General features: G+C 49.4%; 1 protein-coding gene across 5 annotated transcripts in view; it reads right to left on the bottom strand.

The window, feature by feature from the left end:
- Nucleotides 1-16588, bottom strand: part of AKT2 (AKT serine/threonine kinase 2) — a 48183-nt gene that overhangs the window by 13214 nt on the left and 18381 nt on the right. For all 5 annotated transcript variants that reach the window (XM_074314319.2, XM_074314318.2, XM_088800159.1 and 2 more), the window contains 3 exons: nt 15924-16053; nt 7596-7724; nt 5870-5985 (listed from right to left, as the gene is read on the bottom strand). In XM_074314319.2, the coding sequence (XP_074170420.1) occupies nt 5870-5985; nt 7596-7724; nt 15924-15969 (291 nt within the window). In that variant the 5' untranslated portion in view covers nt 15970-16053. The remainder of the gene's footprint in view (nt 1-5869; nt 5986-7595; nt 7725-15923; nt 16054-16588) is intronic.

Genomic DNA, 16588 nt, shown 5'->3' with positions numbered 1-16588 from the left:
AGCAGGGCGCTCTCCCAGGAAAGCTCAGGAAACAAGGAACACCACGGCATGGAGCCCAGGAGCAGAGCAAAGGAAAGCTGCCCTTTGGGAGTTCTGACCTGCATCACCTTTTTGAGAGGGACTCCCCCAATAAACAGCATACAAACACCCTCCACTCGCACGAGCGTGCTCTATTTTTTAAATCCATGGTCTTACACCCAAAATTAGCATTTGAAAATTTCTAAGAGGACAATTTACCTCACATAAAGTGGCCAGATGCTCGAGTCCTCCCAACAACCCTATGAAGCAGGTACTGTTACTCACCTCCTTCTAGAAACTGAGACACAGAGAAGCTGACATTTGCCCAGTTACACAGCCAGCCAGGAGACATCCCTCACTTGGGCTCCAGGGCCAGGGAAGACATATTTGGGGGAGCCACACTCCCCAAGCACTAGGCCAAGCATGGCACAGGCTCAGGAGCCAGGAGCCAGGGCCTGATGCTCAGCTCTGCTGCACACTGGCCAATAAGGACCCTGTGCGGCCTCGCTTCTCCAGCCTCCGTCTGCCTCCCACATACACTGGGCATCACACAGTGGCTGAGTGCACAGACTCTGGAGCCGATGGCCTGGCGTGAATCTTAGCTCTGCCTCTCCTGGAGGCAACACTGGGCAGGTGACTTAACTTTCCTGTGCCTCAGCTGGCTGACACACAGAGCACGGACCACAGGGTCACGTAAGGGTGAAATGCAACACCAGATATAAAGCACTTAGGGCAGTGCCTGGCACAGAGTGAGTACCTCAAAAGGTGGTTGTCAGAATCCACCCACCCAGCCAGCAATACTTCCTAAGTGCCTTCTGTGCACCCAGCCCAGCTCTGGGTGCTGAGGCTGCAGCAGGGAACAGGTCCCATGGAGTTCCGAGCCTAACAGAGAGGACAAGTATGTAAAGGTTCCAAGACAGGGACTGGAGAAAGAAAGTCCTTCTCAGAGGGTGGTCAGGGAAGTCCTCTCTGAGGAGGTGGCACGTAAGCCAGAACCTGAAAGATGGCCCTGGAACATGGACCATGTCCAGTGCCAAGAACAGGCACTTGGCACCACCGGGCTGTGAAATGAAATGGAGGGAAGGAGGCAGCTGTGCAAGTGACAGGAGGAAAAGGAATCGGGTGGGTGAACAGCACAACAAAGGTCCTGAGCAGGCGGGAGCCTTGAGTGCCTGCAGGAGACCCCATAGGTGGAACGGGGCTGGATCCAACAGAGCCGGGAACAGAGGAGATAAGGGGAGGGAGAGGGCAGGCCCACACTACACCGGGAGCCATGTGCCACTACGTTAGGGATTTACATCTAACATAACGGGAAGTCGCCGAAGGGTTTGTACAAGGGTGACAGGATCTGATTTCTGTTTTAAGTCAACAGCTGCTGTGTGGGAGACAGACTGGAAGCAGGAGACTAAGGCAGTCCTCCCAGGAGGTGCTAGTGGCAGAGGAGATGGAGGGGAGAAAAGGTGTCAAGAAGCAGGATTCCACAGGGCGAGGCCTGGCGCTTTCACATTTACTTCCTCTTTTGTTTCTCATGACAGTCAGAGAACGGAGTCCCAATGAGAAAGTGGCACAACACTGGTCTGACTCCAGAGTCTGGGCCCCAGCCCCAGGATACCCTGCTGAGCAGGACTAAATAGGCCCCACAGGGAAGTCCAGTGAACCAGAGGGGGCAGGCCTGTCCTCATCGCAGCTTCAGAAGTAACTGCTGACTGCTAGTCTGAAGGTGGATGAGGGACCTCTCTCCCTAACCTGGACCCTCTTCTGACCCAGAGGGTATTTACAGCAGGAGGGCATCTGAGGTCCGGCTCGGTTCACAGACAGACACCCTCAGATGGGCTGAGTTGGCTGATCCAGGCCAAGCCCTGCCTGGTGGGGAAAACCCACCAGGGTTTTCCTTCATTTCAGATCTTTCTTTTATTCCATAACCCCCTGTGCCTCTGTTTCACTATCATCCCTGTTAACAGGGGAGGAACTACCTCCTAGAAATGTTGTAAAGGTAAAATGAGTTAATGTATGTAAAGATCTTAGAACAGGGTCTGGCTCAACAGAGAATTCGTTTTAATTATTTTTTTATTCATTCAACAAACATTTACTGAACACCTATTTATGTTCCCAGCACAAATAAGTAGAAAATGTCACACCTGGTAAATAGGTAAAGAAAAACAAAGCAGCGTAAGGGTAACAGAGTCACAGGGGCAGGGCAGGACACTCCAAGAAGGTGGCATTTGAGCAGAGACTTTGTGAAGTTAAGGAGAGAACCATAATGTTACCTAGGGGAAGAGGGTTCTGAGCAAAGGGGACAGCAAGTACAAAGGTCCTGAGGTAGAAAGTGTGTTTGGCATGTTTAAGAGCAAGGAGACCAGTGTGGCTAAAGTGAGGGAACTAATGGTAGCAAATGATTCTGGAGAGGAGGCCAGATCATGTGGGACTTTGCTGAATATGACATCGACTTTGGCGTTTACTCCAAGTGGGACTAAAAGGCCACTCAAGAGTTCTAATTAAAGAAATTACATGGTAAGATTTACATTAAAAAGATCACACTAATGTAGTACACCATTAAGTATATCTGCCAAGACCGGGGTTTGCAAACTTTTCCTGTAAAAGGCCAAACAGTAAATATTTTAGGTTTTGCAGACCACATGGTGTCTGTCACAGTAGTCTGCCAACTACTCAACTCTGCCATAGCAAAGGAAAAGCTGCCATGGGTATGGCTGTGTTCCAATAAAACTTTATTTACAATCTGGGAGGCAGGCCATAGTTTGCCAACCCTGCTCCACACCTAATTTCAGGTTTACAGGAAATATAGGCACAGAAGAACAAAGTATACAGCATCAAAAGGTAGTAATATGACATATCCACACTGTGGAACATTCTAGAAGAGGGGAGACCAAGAGCTGAACTAGATTAAAATAGGCCAAAGCGACATGTATTAAGACCTTGAGTAAATCCTGGTTTGCAAAACAACATTTTGAGGACAACTAGGGAAATTCAAGTATGGCATGGCTATGGGGAGGGTGTTAATAAATACATTTATAAAGAATCACCTCAGGTGTGATAATGGCATCATGAATCTATAGAATAAATCCTTATTCTTAGGAGATGCCTACTGAAGTATTAAGGAGGTAAATGTGACGAATATGAACAGAAGTTCAAGATTCAGCATAAAATATAACAGATGAGGCAAACATGGCAAATGCTGAATTGGTGAATGGAGGGGCGGGCATCTGGACGTTCATTTTTTACACTAAATGTACATCTTCCGGAAACAAACTGGCAGGGCAGAAGCGTCAGGGGAATCCCTCTAGCTGCCCAGGAGAGGTACCGGAGCCCAGTGAGCAGGCCACAGCAGCACCTACGGAAGGACCAGTCACCAGTGTGGCTACTGGCCCTCCGCCCCACACCCCAACCCCCGCCTCTCCCCAGGCTCAGGCCTATGTGGCTCGGGACAGTGAGGACAGACCCAAACAGAGCACACTCCCTCTGCTGGGTTTCTGTCTCATGCCTCCCAGGGGTGAAGGTCAGGAAGCTGGGGTTTGGTCTCACAGCAGTAGCAGATTTCTCTCCAGTGGCAGAGGCGGGTGCTGAGAAAACGTGAGAGGCAGGTCTCTCCCGCCCTCCCAGTCTTAGGGAAGGGGCTCTTCCCTACACTGAAGGGCTTGGGATCGTACTAAAGTGGAAACCAGCGCGGGTCTCTTGCTTACTAACATACTTTACCAGCTGCCCACTGCTCCCTTTCCAGGCTTCCACACTGTATGCCAGGTACTACCCAATCACGGGCTTCCTGTTTGTCATCCCCTGAATCTTCTAGCAACCCTGTGACAAACCCCAACTGATTCACCACCTGCCAAACCCTGAGGGGATCGCCATCTGGTGTCCAGGCCTGGCTGAGCTCACCAGCTTCAAGGTTCTCCACTTCCCTCCTTCCAAAACCTCTGGCCCTTGATTCTTTAGTGACACAAAACCCCCTGTGGTCCCTGGAATGACGAGCTGTCTCACCTCCAGGACTTGTACATGCTGGTCCCTTTTCCTGAAGCCACCTTCTCCATTCCTTCTCTGTGACCAACGCCTACCCATACATTAGAGCTCAGCCCAACACCCGGTCCTATGCACCTATTGGTCTCAATCTGCTCTGACTTTTACAGCAGGAGGGCATGTTTTGGTCCCCCATTTTCAACTGAGTAACACCTCAGCTGGCCTGAGATGGTAATTCTGTTCCCCAGGGTGGGGTGAGTAAATGTTTAATCTTGTGAAGGTATCCAACAGTAATTACAGTATAAATTGTGGTAACACGTCTTGTGATACTGTTTTGTGTATACTCTAGAAATGCACTGTCCAAGAGGGTAGCCACTAGCCATATGTGGCTATTTACATTTAAATTAATTAAATAAAATAAAAGAATCCCATTCCTCAGTTGCACTAACCACATTATAAATGCTCAACAGGCACACGGGACTAATGGCTACCCTCTTGGGCACTGCAGGTATAGAACATTTCTATCATGACAGAAAATTTTCTTGGATGGCACTGCTTTAAGGTTCTCCAGAGGGTCAGCTGAATCCTCACCCCACAGACAAGTTAAAGGAGTGTTTCTCAAATAGAGGCCCAAAGGGACAAAGAGGAGAAAAAATATTTGCCACTCATTACAAAGGGCTAAGCTCCCTAATATACAAAGAGCTAAGCTCCCTAATATACAAAGAGTTTTCAGAAATAAATAAGAAAAAGACTACTCAATAGAAAAATAGACAAAGGATATGAACAGACAGTTCAGAAGGGGAAACTCACATGGCCCTTAAACATATGAAAGGACACTCAAACTCACCCAGAAAGAAAAGGCCAATTAAAACGACCCTGAGGTGTCATTTCCCACTGATCAGATTGGTCAAAATCCAAATGTTTGAAAACACAAGACTGTATGGACACTCTTAGACATGGCTTAATAGAAACATTTCTCAACTTTACGTATACATATTTCCTATAACCCAGCAATCCTCCATCTAAGAATTCAGCTTATAGACTTAAGATTTACCTGCACACATGTCAAGGAGACAAACACAGGTTCTATTATACACTGTGGAACTGCCTATAATGAGCCAAAGGCTGAAAACCACCCCAGTCGCCATCCATAAAGAACCACTCAACAAGCGGGAACACAAGCGTGCAGCTGTTTAAAATAAAACACAGCAGCAGCTCTCTATATATTAAAGCAGAAAGATTCCCCCAGATACACTAAGTAACAAAGGAAGTTCAGAACAGTTTGTGTACAATGCTACCTTTTGTGTACAAAGCAAAACAGGGGAGTAGGGCACACAAGTCTCTATCCAAGTGAGCCTGTCTCTGTGAGAAGCTCTTTCAGGACACACGAGAGGAACGGTTACCTCGGGTTGGGGGGTGGGAGGGGCACAAGTGAAGCTTCTGCTGGACGCCTGCTTACACAAAAGTCAAGCAGAGTTTTGAACCAGGAGAATCTGTATCATCCCTTCTGATTATTACACTAATCTTTTAAAAACTGAATCTCTGCACTGCCTGCCTCACAATGAGTGGAGATGCTCATTACAAATGCACCTGCCGGGCCCTTCACAGATCTCCAGACAATCAGAGGCCCTGAAGCAGCTCTGAGCTTGCACTGTTCCCAAGCTCTGCCTGTGATTCCAATGCACCCTCCAGTCCCTGGACTGCAAGGGTGTCTGTACACTGAGAACCCGTGCTCCCCTAACTCCAGCTGGGGAGACCCCCATGCTAGAAGGGCTGTGACAGGAAATGGCTAAGTAGGGGCCCAGGGGAATCTGTCCATCTATACCCCTTCTCCTCACGGGGCCTGTCCACTCTCAAAGGGCGGCCACACAGAGGCCCAGACTCGCCTCTCCTCTGGAGAGTCTACGTGGAAGGTCCTCTCAATGACGGTGGTCCATTGCAGGCAGCGTATGACAAAGGTGTTGGGCCTCGGTCTCTCGGTCTTCATCAGCTGGCATTCTACAGACAGAGGACGGACAGAGATGGGAGGTGAGGGGACAGCCCTGCTGGCCTGCAGCCCACATTCCCCAAGTGTCCTCCTGTGCCAGCCCCATGCTAGATGGTGTTGGGGACACTTCAGTGACTGAGACAGCCCTGGACTTGTCCCCATAGAGCTCAAGATCCGGTGGGGGGGGGGGAGACAGACCACAAGACAATGATGGCTCAGTGGTCAGGGCTGGGAGGGGGGAAGCACAGGGGCATCTCCCAGAGGAAGGGGCATTTCTGTACTGAGCCCTGAAGGAAGAGGAAGTGGTCAGTCAGACAGAAAGGTGCGTCATGTCCAGATCCTAGAGGTGCCGGAAGGCCCAGCACACTTAAGGAATGGCAAATTCTGCTCTAGGTGTGAGGAGTGGAAAAGGGAAGGCTGGAGAGGTGGGAGGGGCTGGCCTGCGCGGCTCAGGGGCACGGTCAGGAGCCTGGACTTTGTCCTGAAGGCAACAGGGAACTGGAACGCTTAAATAGAGATGGGTCATAAACAGATTTAGACAGATCCCTCTGACTGCCATGTAGGGTGCAAGAGAATGGAGGTTGGGAGTGCAGGGAACAGGCTGTAGCTACACCAGAGTGGAGCCATGGGAGAGGAGGGAGGAAAGGGCAGGCAGACATGCCAGAGGGGAGGTCGAGGGACCTAGGATGAGGCCTGAGTCTGTGGCCTGAGGACTAGGGGGCAACAGGGCCCTCCCCTAGATGGAGACAGGGAGCAGGAGAAGGCTGGGGCAGAGGAGGGGAGACAAGGCGGGTATGAGGGACTAGGGGACACCCGGGGAGAATGTATAGGAAGTTGCTCGGGACAGGCTGACAGCTCAGGTGAGAAGTCAGGGCTGGGAAAGCCATGTCAGTCTCCAGCACATGGCAAAAGCAACCAGGACAAGGCTTTAAGAGAGGGAACTGGGGCTGGATTCCAGAGCGAGTGTGGACTCAAGGGGCAAGACCGGGAAAGAACCTGGGGCAGGGAGCTCGGTGGGAGAGGACAGTGGTCGCGGTGATGGAGTGACGGTGAAGATGGGGTATCTTTGAAATTTCTGGAGGTGAGACACCAAGAATGTGGTGACGTGGTGACTAATCGGGTCAGCAGGGAAGGAAGGAAGCAGGGAGTCAGAGGCAGGACTGTGGTTCTGCAAGGCCCAGGCAAGGGCTTGGGGCGTGCCAAGCTTTCCCAGGGCGGGTCCAGCCAGAAGGCACCATTTGGATACCACGGAGGGGACGGAGGACATGAGGTTAGTTAGCCCTGCAGTCATCTGAGGGGAGGCCACAGCGGCTTCTTGGTTAGAGGGACAGAGAAACCGGCTATGACCAGAATGCAGAAGCACCTGACACCCGCCAGAACCCCAGGGCTGCCTGGGCTGGGAGGCTGGGAAGTACCTGGCTTCTCCCTGCTTCCCATGTTCCCTCGTCCACCAGTACAGCCCCGAGCCCCCCTGACACACAGGTGGAGGGGGCAAGGGTGAGAAACAGGGCAAACAGGCCCACAGCCCAAGAAGAGCCGACCCCCAGGTGCTCCCAAGACCTGTCACCATTCTCTGAGCACCTAAACTTTGGCCCTCCCGCCCACCTGCCCCCAGACGCACCTGCAACGGAGAAGTTGTTTAGGGGGGGCAGGGTCTGGTCAGGGGCCTCGGGCCGTTCCTTATATCCAATGAAGGAGCCATCACTCTTCAGCAGGAAGTACCGGGGCCTCCAGGTCTTGATGTATTCACCTGAACCAAGGAGGGAGAGAGGTCAGGGTGGGCTGCCTGGGTGTGACGTGCCTCACAAGGGACACCTAGGTGGGAGAAGGGTGGCCAAGAGGGTGGGCTGGAGAGTGCCTCTCCCAGGTAAACCCTTGAGGCAGCCCCACTGATGCAGGCTGGGCACCAGGCTGGGCGCCAGTGATTCAGAGGTCATGCCTGGCAGGAAGGCGCCTACTGCAGTGCCCCAGGGCACCAGCAGCCTCAGCGTGTGGCCAGCAGCAAGCCATCCTTGCCAGCACGTGGCCCAGTCCCAGGAGAGGCCCAGGCTTCCAAACACACATGCCCTGTGGCCCTGTAAGGCCAAATCCCATGGGCTGGTATTCACCAGTACAGCCGTGCAGGTGGATCAAATGTCAAAACACTGTGCCAGGCCGGGTATAACTGTTGCTCTGCCCTCCAAGTCTCCCCTGACCCTTTCCATTTGTTCTAACCATGACTATCCAAACACTGTATGCGCTCGCTCTTTCTCTCTCTCTCTCTCACAAGGACCCACTCCTCAGAGGGTGGCTCAGAATTAAAGTGAAATGGGGTATGAAGTAGGTGAAAGGAATTAGAGGTGCAAACTTCCGGTTATAAAATAAGTCACAGGGATGTAAAGTACAGCATAGGAAATACAGTCAGTAATATTGTAATAACTTTGTATGGTGACTCATAGTAACGAGACGTATCATGGGGATCATTTCATAATGTATATAAATATCAAATCACTATGATGTACACCTGAAACCAATAGGATATTGTATGTCAATTACATGTCAATAAAATGAATAAATAAAATTCAAAAAATAAATCAGTAAAATAAAATGCTATTTAAGGTCTCAAAAAAAAAGATGGGGGCCGGCCCGGTGGCTCAGGCGGTTAGAGCTCCATGCTCCTAACTCCGAAGGCTGCCGGTTCGATTCCCACATGGGCCAGTGGGCTCTCAACCACAAGGTTGCCGGTTCAACTCCTCGACTCCCACAAGGGATGGTGGGCTGTGCTCCCTGCAACTAGCAACAGCAACTGGACCTAGAGCTGAGCTGCGCCCTCCACAACTAAGATTGAAGGGACAACAACTTGACTTGGAAAAAATTCTGGAAGTACACACTGTTCCCCAATAAAGTCCTGTTCCCCCTCCCCAATAAAATCTTTTAAAAAAGAAAAAAGATGGTGAAACAAAAACTGTATGTAAATGTTCATAGCAGCATTAGTCGTAATAGTAAAAAGTGAAAACAACCCAAAAGTGCATCAACTAATGAATGAATAAACAAAATGTGTCATATCCATACAATAGAATATTATTCAGTCATTTAGAAAAAAGAAAACAAGTGGCCGGCCCAGTGGCTCAGGCGGTTGGAGCTCCGTGCTCCTAACTCCGGGGGCTGCCAGTTCGATTCCCACATGGGCCAGTGGGCTCTCAACTACAAGGGTGCCAGTTCAACTCCTCGAGTCCCGCAAGGGATGGTGGGCAGCGCCCCCTGCAACTAAGATTGAACTCCGCACCTTGAGATGAGCTACCGCTGAGCTCCTGGATGGCTCAATTGGTTGGAACACGTCCTCTCAACCACAAGGTTGCCGGTTCGACTCCCACAAGGGATGGTGGGCTGTGCCCCCTGCAACTAGAAAACGGCAACTGGATCTGGAGCTGAGCTGCGCCCTCCACAACTAAGACTGAAAGGACAACAACTTGAAGCTGAACAGCACCTTCCACAACTAAGATTGAAAAGACAACAACTTGACTTGGAAAAAAGTCCTGGAAGTACCCACTGTTCCCCAATAAAGTCCTGTTCCCCTTCCCCAACAAAATCTTAAAATAATAATAATTTTAAAAAAAATTTAAAAAGAAAAGAAGTATGGCTGCTACAACATGGATGAACTATAACTTATGGTTAAGTGAAAAAAGCTTGTCACAAAGGACCGCAAATTAGATGATTTCATTTATATAAAATGTCCAGACTAGGCAAATCTGTAGACACGAACAGTAGATTAGCAGTTGCCTAGGGCTGGGGGTGGGGGAGAGTCTGGGGAGAGACTGGAAGGTGAAGGCCTGGAAGAGGGTGGGGAGGGGGAGGTGAGAGCAGGCAGCCAGGTGTGACAGTGCCTCACAGGGGCACCTGGATGAGAGGAGGGTGGACAGAGCGCAGGCAAGAGAGTGGTAGTGAAATGAGCTAAAATAGACTGTGGTGATGGATGCACAACTCTGAATACTAAAAGTCATTGAACTGTACACTTTAAATGGCTGAATTGTATGGCATGTGAACTATATCTCAAGTTGTTAACAAAAAAAAAAAAGAGAGAGAGAGAGATCGCAACCATAAAGCACCAGTTTAGTGCCCAGCACACTGCAGGCTCTCAACTCACATGAGCGCGTGAGACAGGATGGCAGGGTGCGCTCTGAGCTGTATTTGCTATGTGGACACCGGTAAGTCACCTCACTTCTCTGAGTCTTCATTTCCTCTTATGGGGACATCCCCTAATTGATGATGATGATGAAGATTGTGCTGATGACGATAATGATTAGATAACACTATAGTGGTGCTTTATGCCACGTACTCTCCTAAGTCTCTTACAGGTTTTAACTTACTGAATTCTTTCAAATGTAGATACTAAATGATTCCCTGTACATAAAGTTCAAAAACTAGCAAACCCCTAAATTCAGTAGCAGATTAAAAGGATTATATACCATGACCAAGTAGGTTTTATCCCAAGAATGCATGGGTGGTTCAATATATGAAAATCAATCAATGTAATACATAATAGAATGAAAAAAAAAAAAATACATGATCATTTCAATTGAGGCAGAAATAGCATTTGACAAAATAACATTTGACAACACCATTTCATGATAAAAAATACTCGGCAAAGCAGGAATAGAAACTAACAGGATAGTGTGTGGAATAGAAGGGAATTTCCTCCCCATGATAAAGGGCATCTATGAAAAACCCAGAGCTAACATCATACTCAATGGAGGACTGAAAGCTTTTCCGTAAGATCAGGAACAAGACAAAGACGTCCACTTTCACCAATGCTATTAAACACTGAACTGGACATTCCAGCCAGAGAAAAAGAAAGCGATAAAAGGCATCCAATGTGTAAGGAATAACTATCTTTATTTGCAGATAACATGATGCTACATAGAGAAAATCACAAAGCTTCCACAAAAAATTACTAGAGGTAATAAACAAATTCAGCAAAATAACACACAAAAAATCAGTTGTGTTCCTATACACCAACAGTAACCAACCCAAAAAAGAAATTAATAAAACTCTGTCTACAATAGCATAAAGAGGTGAAAGATTTATACACTAAAAACTATAAAATATCGCTGAAAGAAACTGAAGACCTAAATAATACAAAGACATCCTGTGTTCTCAGACAGGAAGACTTGATACATTTAAGATGACAACAACACCACCCAAAGTGAACAGTGATCTATAGATTCAACACATCCCCTATCAAAATTCCAGCAGCCTCTTTTGCAGAAATGGAAAAGCCAATCCTCAGATTTACATGGAATGCAAATTCACATGGCAAGGGGTCCCAAATAGCCAAAACAATATTGAAAAAGAACAAAGTAAAAGGATTCACACTTCCCGATTTTCAAACTTACTCTGAGGTTACAGTAATTTAATCAGGGTGGTATAAGGATAGACAGACATATAGAACCATTAATAGAATTGAGAGAAAAACACACACACATACACACATATCAACTGCTTTTCAACAAAAGTGACAAGACCATTCAATTGGAAAAGACTGGTCTCTTCAACAAATGGTGCTGGGATAACTGAATACTCACATGCAAGAGAACAGAGTTGGACCCCTACCCCACACCATATGTCACACACACAAAAATAACTCAAAATGGATCTACTTAAATATAAGAGCTAAAACTACAAAACTTTTGAAAGAATACACAGGGGTAAATCTTCCTGACCTTGGATTGGCAACAGATTCTTAGATATGACACCAAAAGTACAAGCAACAAAAGAATAAAAAGGTGGACTCATTAAAATTAAAAACTTTTGTGCAAAGGACATTATCAAGAAAATAAAAATACAACCAAAAGAATGGGCAAAAATATTTGCAAATCACACATCTGATAAGGGTCTAGTATCCAAAATATATAAAGAACTCTTACAACTCAACAACAAAAGGACAAACAGCATGATTATAAAATGGGCGAAGAACTTGAAATAAGACATTTCTCCAAAGATATACAAATAGCCAACAAGCACATACAAGATGCTTTTAGTCATTAGGGAAAAGCAAATCAAAACTATAAGATACCACTTCACAACCACTAAGATGGCTGTAATTTTTTAAAAACAGAAGAAAACAAAAGAAAAAGAACAAGTATTAGTAAAGATGTGGAGAAACTGAAACCCTTGTGCATTGCTGGTGGGAAAGTAAAATGTCTCAGCCCTATGGAAAAATGTGGCTCTTCCTCCAAAAGTTAAGTATAGAATACACCGTATAGTACAAACATAGCATACATGACCCAGATTATTTATATATACATATATTTATATGTATCATATAATTATACAGAATATGTTAGGTTATAAATACAGAATGTATGACCCAGCAATTCCACTTCTAAGTGTATACCCAAAAATCTTTAAACAAGTACTCAAATATTTGTACACAAATGTTCGTAGCAGCACTAATCACAAGAGCCAAAAGGTAGAAATAACCTAAATGTCCATCAATGGATACATGGATAAACTAAATGCAGTGTATTCATACAATGAATATTATTTGGCCATAAAAAGGATTGAAGTACTGATCCACGCTACAACATGGGTGAACCCAGAAAACATCGTGGTAAGTAAAAGAAGCCAGGCACAAAAGGCCACATATTGTATGATTCATTTATATGAAAAGTCCAAAAGCAATAAATCCATAAAGACAGAAAACAAACTGGTGGTTGCCAGGGGCAGGAGGAGGGGGCAATGGGGACTGACTGCAGGGTTTTCTTCTAGGTGATGAAAACGTTTTGGAACCAGGCAGAGGCAGTGGTTACACAATGCCGTCAATGTACTAAAGGCCGCTGAATTGTACACTTTCAAATGGTTAATTTTGTGTTATGTAAATTTCACCTCAATTTCAAAAAAAAAAAAAGCAAAACAACACTAGAAAAACTCACCTGTCACTGAAAGTTAGGAGAGTGTTACTGCTTGGGAGAAGCAATGGGGTGGGGGGCGCTTCTGGAGACTGTCTTGTTCTATTTCTTGATCTGGACACTGGTTTTAGGGCAAGCTTATGATCCAGGCCCTTCCTTACCTGTGGTGTTTTATGCATCAGTAACAAGGGAAAAAAAAGAAAACCTAGAAGGAAAGGACACACATCCTCACAACAATCCCATTTTACAGGTGAGGAAAATGAGGCACAGAGAGGTTGCATTAGTTGCTTGAGGCTCACAGTCGTTGACCTGAAGAACTAGGATGGAGCCCAGGTTTGCTCTGTCCGCGCTCTTGACCATTACAATGTCTGCTTCTAAACTGGCAGATGGGCCAGGCCTGGCGGAGCCTGACAGAGGGCGTGCTGAGGCTTTGTCACAAAGGGGACCAGCACACGGCATGAGCCACTCCAATAGTGGTATCCTGCCTTTGCCAACTCCTTGAACAGACCCTGCTGGGCCAGCAGCAGCAGGTGGGCCAGGTCTTCAGAGCACTGGCTTAGGAGCTGGAAGACCCCAGTCCAAACCTCAGTGCTGCCACCTCCTCTCTGGAACCTTGGGCAAGTCAGTCTTCCTGCCCAGCCTCGGCACCCTGGTCTGGAAAGATGCCCACCTCACAGGGTGGCTATGGAAATGCACCCTAATCAGGCTTGCCTATAGCACAGCCATGCCTGGCATAGAGTGGGCACACAGTAAACTGGGGCAGCTATTACTGCAAGCACCAGGGTGGATGGGGTGGATGGTGCAGGTGCTGAAACAGCTGCCGTCAGCAGGGCCCACCTTGCTTCGCCCACCTCTGCCAGCCACTGCTCAGAACGACAGGCACTGGGACGCCCCGGAGTGACACGCATATGTGTGGGTTAAGGTGCAAACCCAAGGCAGGTGTGTCCCAGCGAGGCCATCTCAGCAGCTCCGCTGGCCCCCCCACAGCATGAATGGAGACACAGAAGGCCTGAGAGGGCCTGAGATCCATTTAACGCCATCAGTAGCCCTGGACCAAAGACAAACCCCCATGCCCGCCACAGTCCTCAGGCCACCTTCAGGGCTCCTACAAGCCAGCCCAGGGAGCCATGGGCCTCGTGAAACTCAGGAGCCTGAGACCCTTGCCCACCAGACCACAATCGCACCACTCCACACGCAATCCCAACCATTCATTCAACAGTCACCGAGTGCCCACAGCATGCCAAGCACTTTTCTAGGCACGGAGGACATCGCAGTAAGCAGGGCAGATCAAATCCCTGCCCTCAGGGAGCTGACAACATCAGAGGCCCGGGTTGTTAACCCATTTGACAGATGTGAAACCACAGCTCAGAGAGGTTACAGCTTGCTCACAGTCACAAGAGGAAGTGGCAGAGCCAGGATAAGAACCACGACATCTACCAAGGTTCAAAAAGCTCCATCAACAGACCTAAACTCAGAGCCCAACCTGGGGGTAGGCTGAGGTGTCTTCAAGAGAAGTGGGACCAGGTCTCCCCTACTCAGTCTGAAGGAGGAGGCCCCCAGGCCTGGCCCTGGGGCATTGCCTCTGTCCCTCATCACTGCTCTGTCTGCAGACTGGCACAGGGCAGGATGAGTGGGCACCTGTCCCAATACCTGCAGGGCTGGTCCCATTAGCCCCCTGCCCTCTTCAATTTGAACAGCGTCCCTCAGTGAGGCCCTCCCTGACCACCCAGTTTATGACAGCTCCCCTGCCCCCCTCACAGGCCCTCCTTCTCACACTGCTTGGATTTGCTCCATGGCACTTACCACCACTGGACACAGGGACTTACCGCCCTCTTCACTAAATGTAAGATGTCAACATGAGGACGGGGATTTTGCCTGTTTGGTTCACTGCTATATCCCCAGTGCCTAGATCAGTGCCTGGAATACAGCAGCTGCTCAACAAACGTTTGCTGACTGAGTGAAAAGTCCATTAAGAGCCGGCCAGGCACCCTCCCTCCATAAGGGAAGATCCAGAGAAGCCAGGACGGTCTGCCTCCTCCCTCCTCAGCCGCACATGCTTCTTCCCGGCTGCCCCTGGCACATGGCAGCAGAGCCCGTAAGTGCCACAGTTCTGGGGACAGGCAGCCTGGGGCCTAGGGGTCTAGTCTCTTGTCTCTTCCGTGTAAAGGAGTTCACTTCTCCAGCTCGGCTGACCACCGGTACAACCAGATCAGGTCACATCCTGGCTCACCACCTCCTGGGCTTCGAGTCACCCGGAGAGGCAAGCCCAGGCCCTTTCTGCGGCCTGCGGGGCCCCGCTGGGTTTGATGCAACATCACCGCGCTGCTGTGTCACCTAGTCCCACTCGCCCTCACTCCTCTGCTCCAGCTACACTGCCACCTGTGTCCTTGCTGTCACCCTTACCCAGCTATGTGTGCGACTCGCTCCCTTACCTCCTACAGGCCTCTGTTCACTGTCACCCCTCAGAGCAGCTCCCCTAACCACGCTCTCTCCACCTCCCTCCCCATCAGAGTTCCTACTTCTCACAACAGCACTCACCACCACCTGACATCACATGTCCGCTTATTATTTGTCCCCATCTCCCAATGGAATGTAAACTCCATGAGGGCACCACACTGTCCCCAAAGCCTGGGACCGCCTGGCACACCACACACTCAATGAGTACTTGCTGAACGAACCTCAGCATGTTATTTCAGTTAAGTGACCTCCCCTCTCTGAGCCTCAGTTTCTTCACCTCTAAAATGGGGCTGTGAATGAGATCATGAATGCAGCGACAGCAGTCTGGCCTGTGGGCTCATGCGGGGTGTTCAGATAAGCCTGGTGATTCGCCCACAGGCAGAGTCCCAGCTCCCCAGCCCAGACCAGCGCTGAAGGAGTCCATGAAATGGGCTTAAGGAGATACTGGCCTGGGCCCGGCAGGCGGGGCTCAGAGGCTGACTCCTGGGGCTGTGAAGCCCCTGCACCTCTGCCTCTCGGGGTACCAGCTGCCAGGAAGGGGGTGAGGAGGTGGGGCGTGTGCGTGTGTGTGTGACACAATCCTGTGGGCAAAAGCAGCCCCTTACCACGCTTGTGGAGCCAGCCTTCTTTGATGACAGACACCTCGTTCATGGTGGCAGCGTGACACGCTGTCACCTAGCTTGGGACAGCTCAGGGCAGCAGGACATGCAGGAGGCGCGGTGGACAGAGCACAGTCTGCAAGACAAGAGAAGAGCCCATCAGAATTCCAGGGATATTCGGCCCCAGCCCCTTCCTTCAGGACAGCCAAGCTCTGAGGCCCCTCTGCTGCTCTGCGTGTTTTGTACAGGGTGGAGCCAGTGAGGGTGGGAGAGCCCTGCCCCAGGGGCCCACTGTGAGGGAGGGGATGTGGCCGTCCCCAGGGACCCCAATCTGGGAAAGGACATGACCCTGTCCTCAGAGCCCTACTCTGGAGGGAGCAGAGCTCCCTGACCTACACGCAGGCCAGGCCCTGTGCTCAGAACACCCACACTGAGCAGAGGCAGCCCCTCCACCCTCCTCACTCCAGGCTGCGAAAGCAGCAAGGGAGCTGCGGCCCCGCCCCCAGCGTCACTCCCATGCCCCAACGCTGAGGTAACCTGGGATGAATCAGACAGCCATGGGCACCTGAGGGAGTGCTCAAAGCCACCAGCACCTGCCTGCCACCCCCCAACACACACACACACACACACACACACACACACACACGCTCACTCTCTCTTTTCCCTTCTCT

This window comes from Rhinolophus sinicus, chromosome 8, assembly GCF_057876585.1.
Source record: "Rhinolophus sinicus isolate RSI-liver-muscle chromosome 8, RSI-T2T, whole genome shotgun sequence".
Taxonomy (NCBI): Eukaryota; Metazoa; Chordata; class Mammalia; order Chiroptera; family Rhinolophidae; genus Rhinolophus; species Rhinolophus sinicus.
This window is presented reverse-complemented; position numbering and strand designations above follow the sequence as displayed.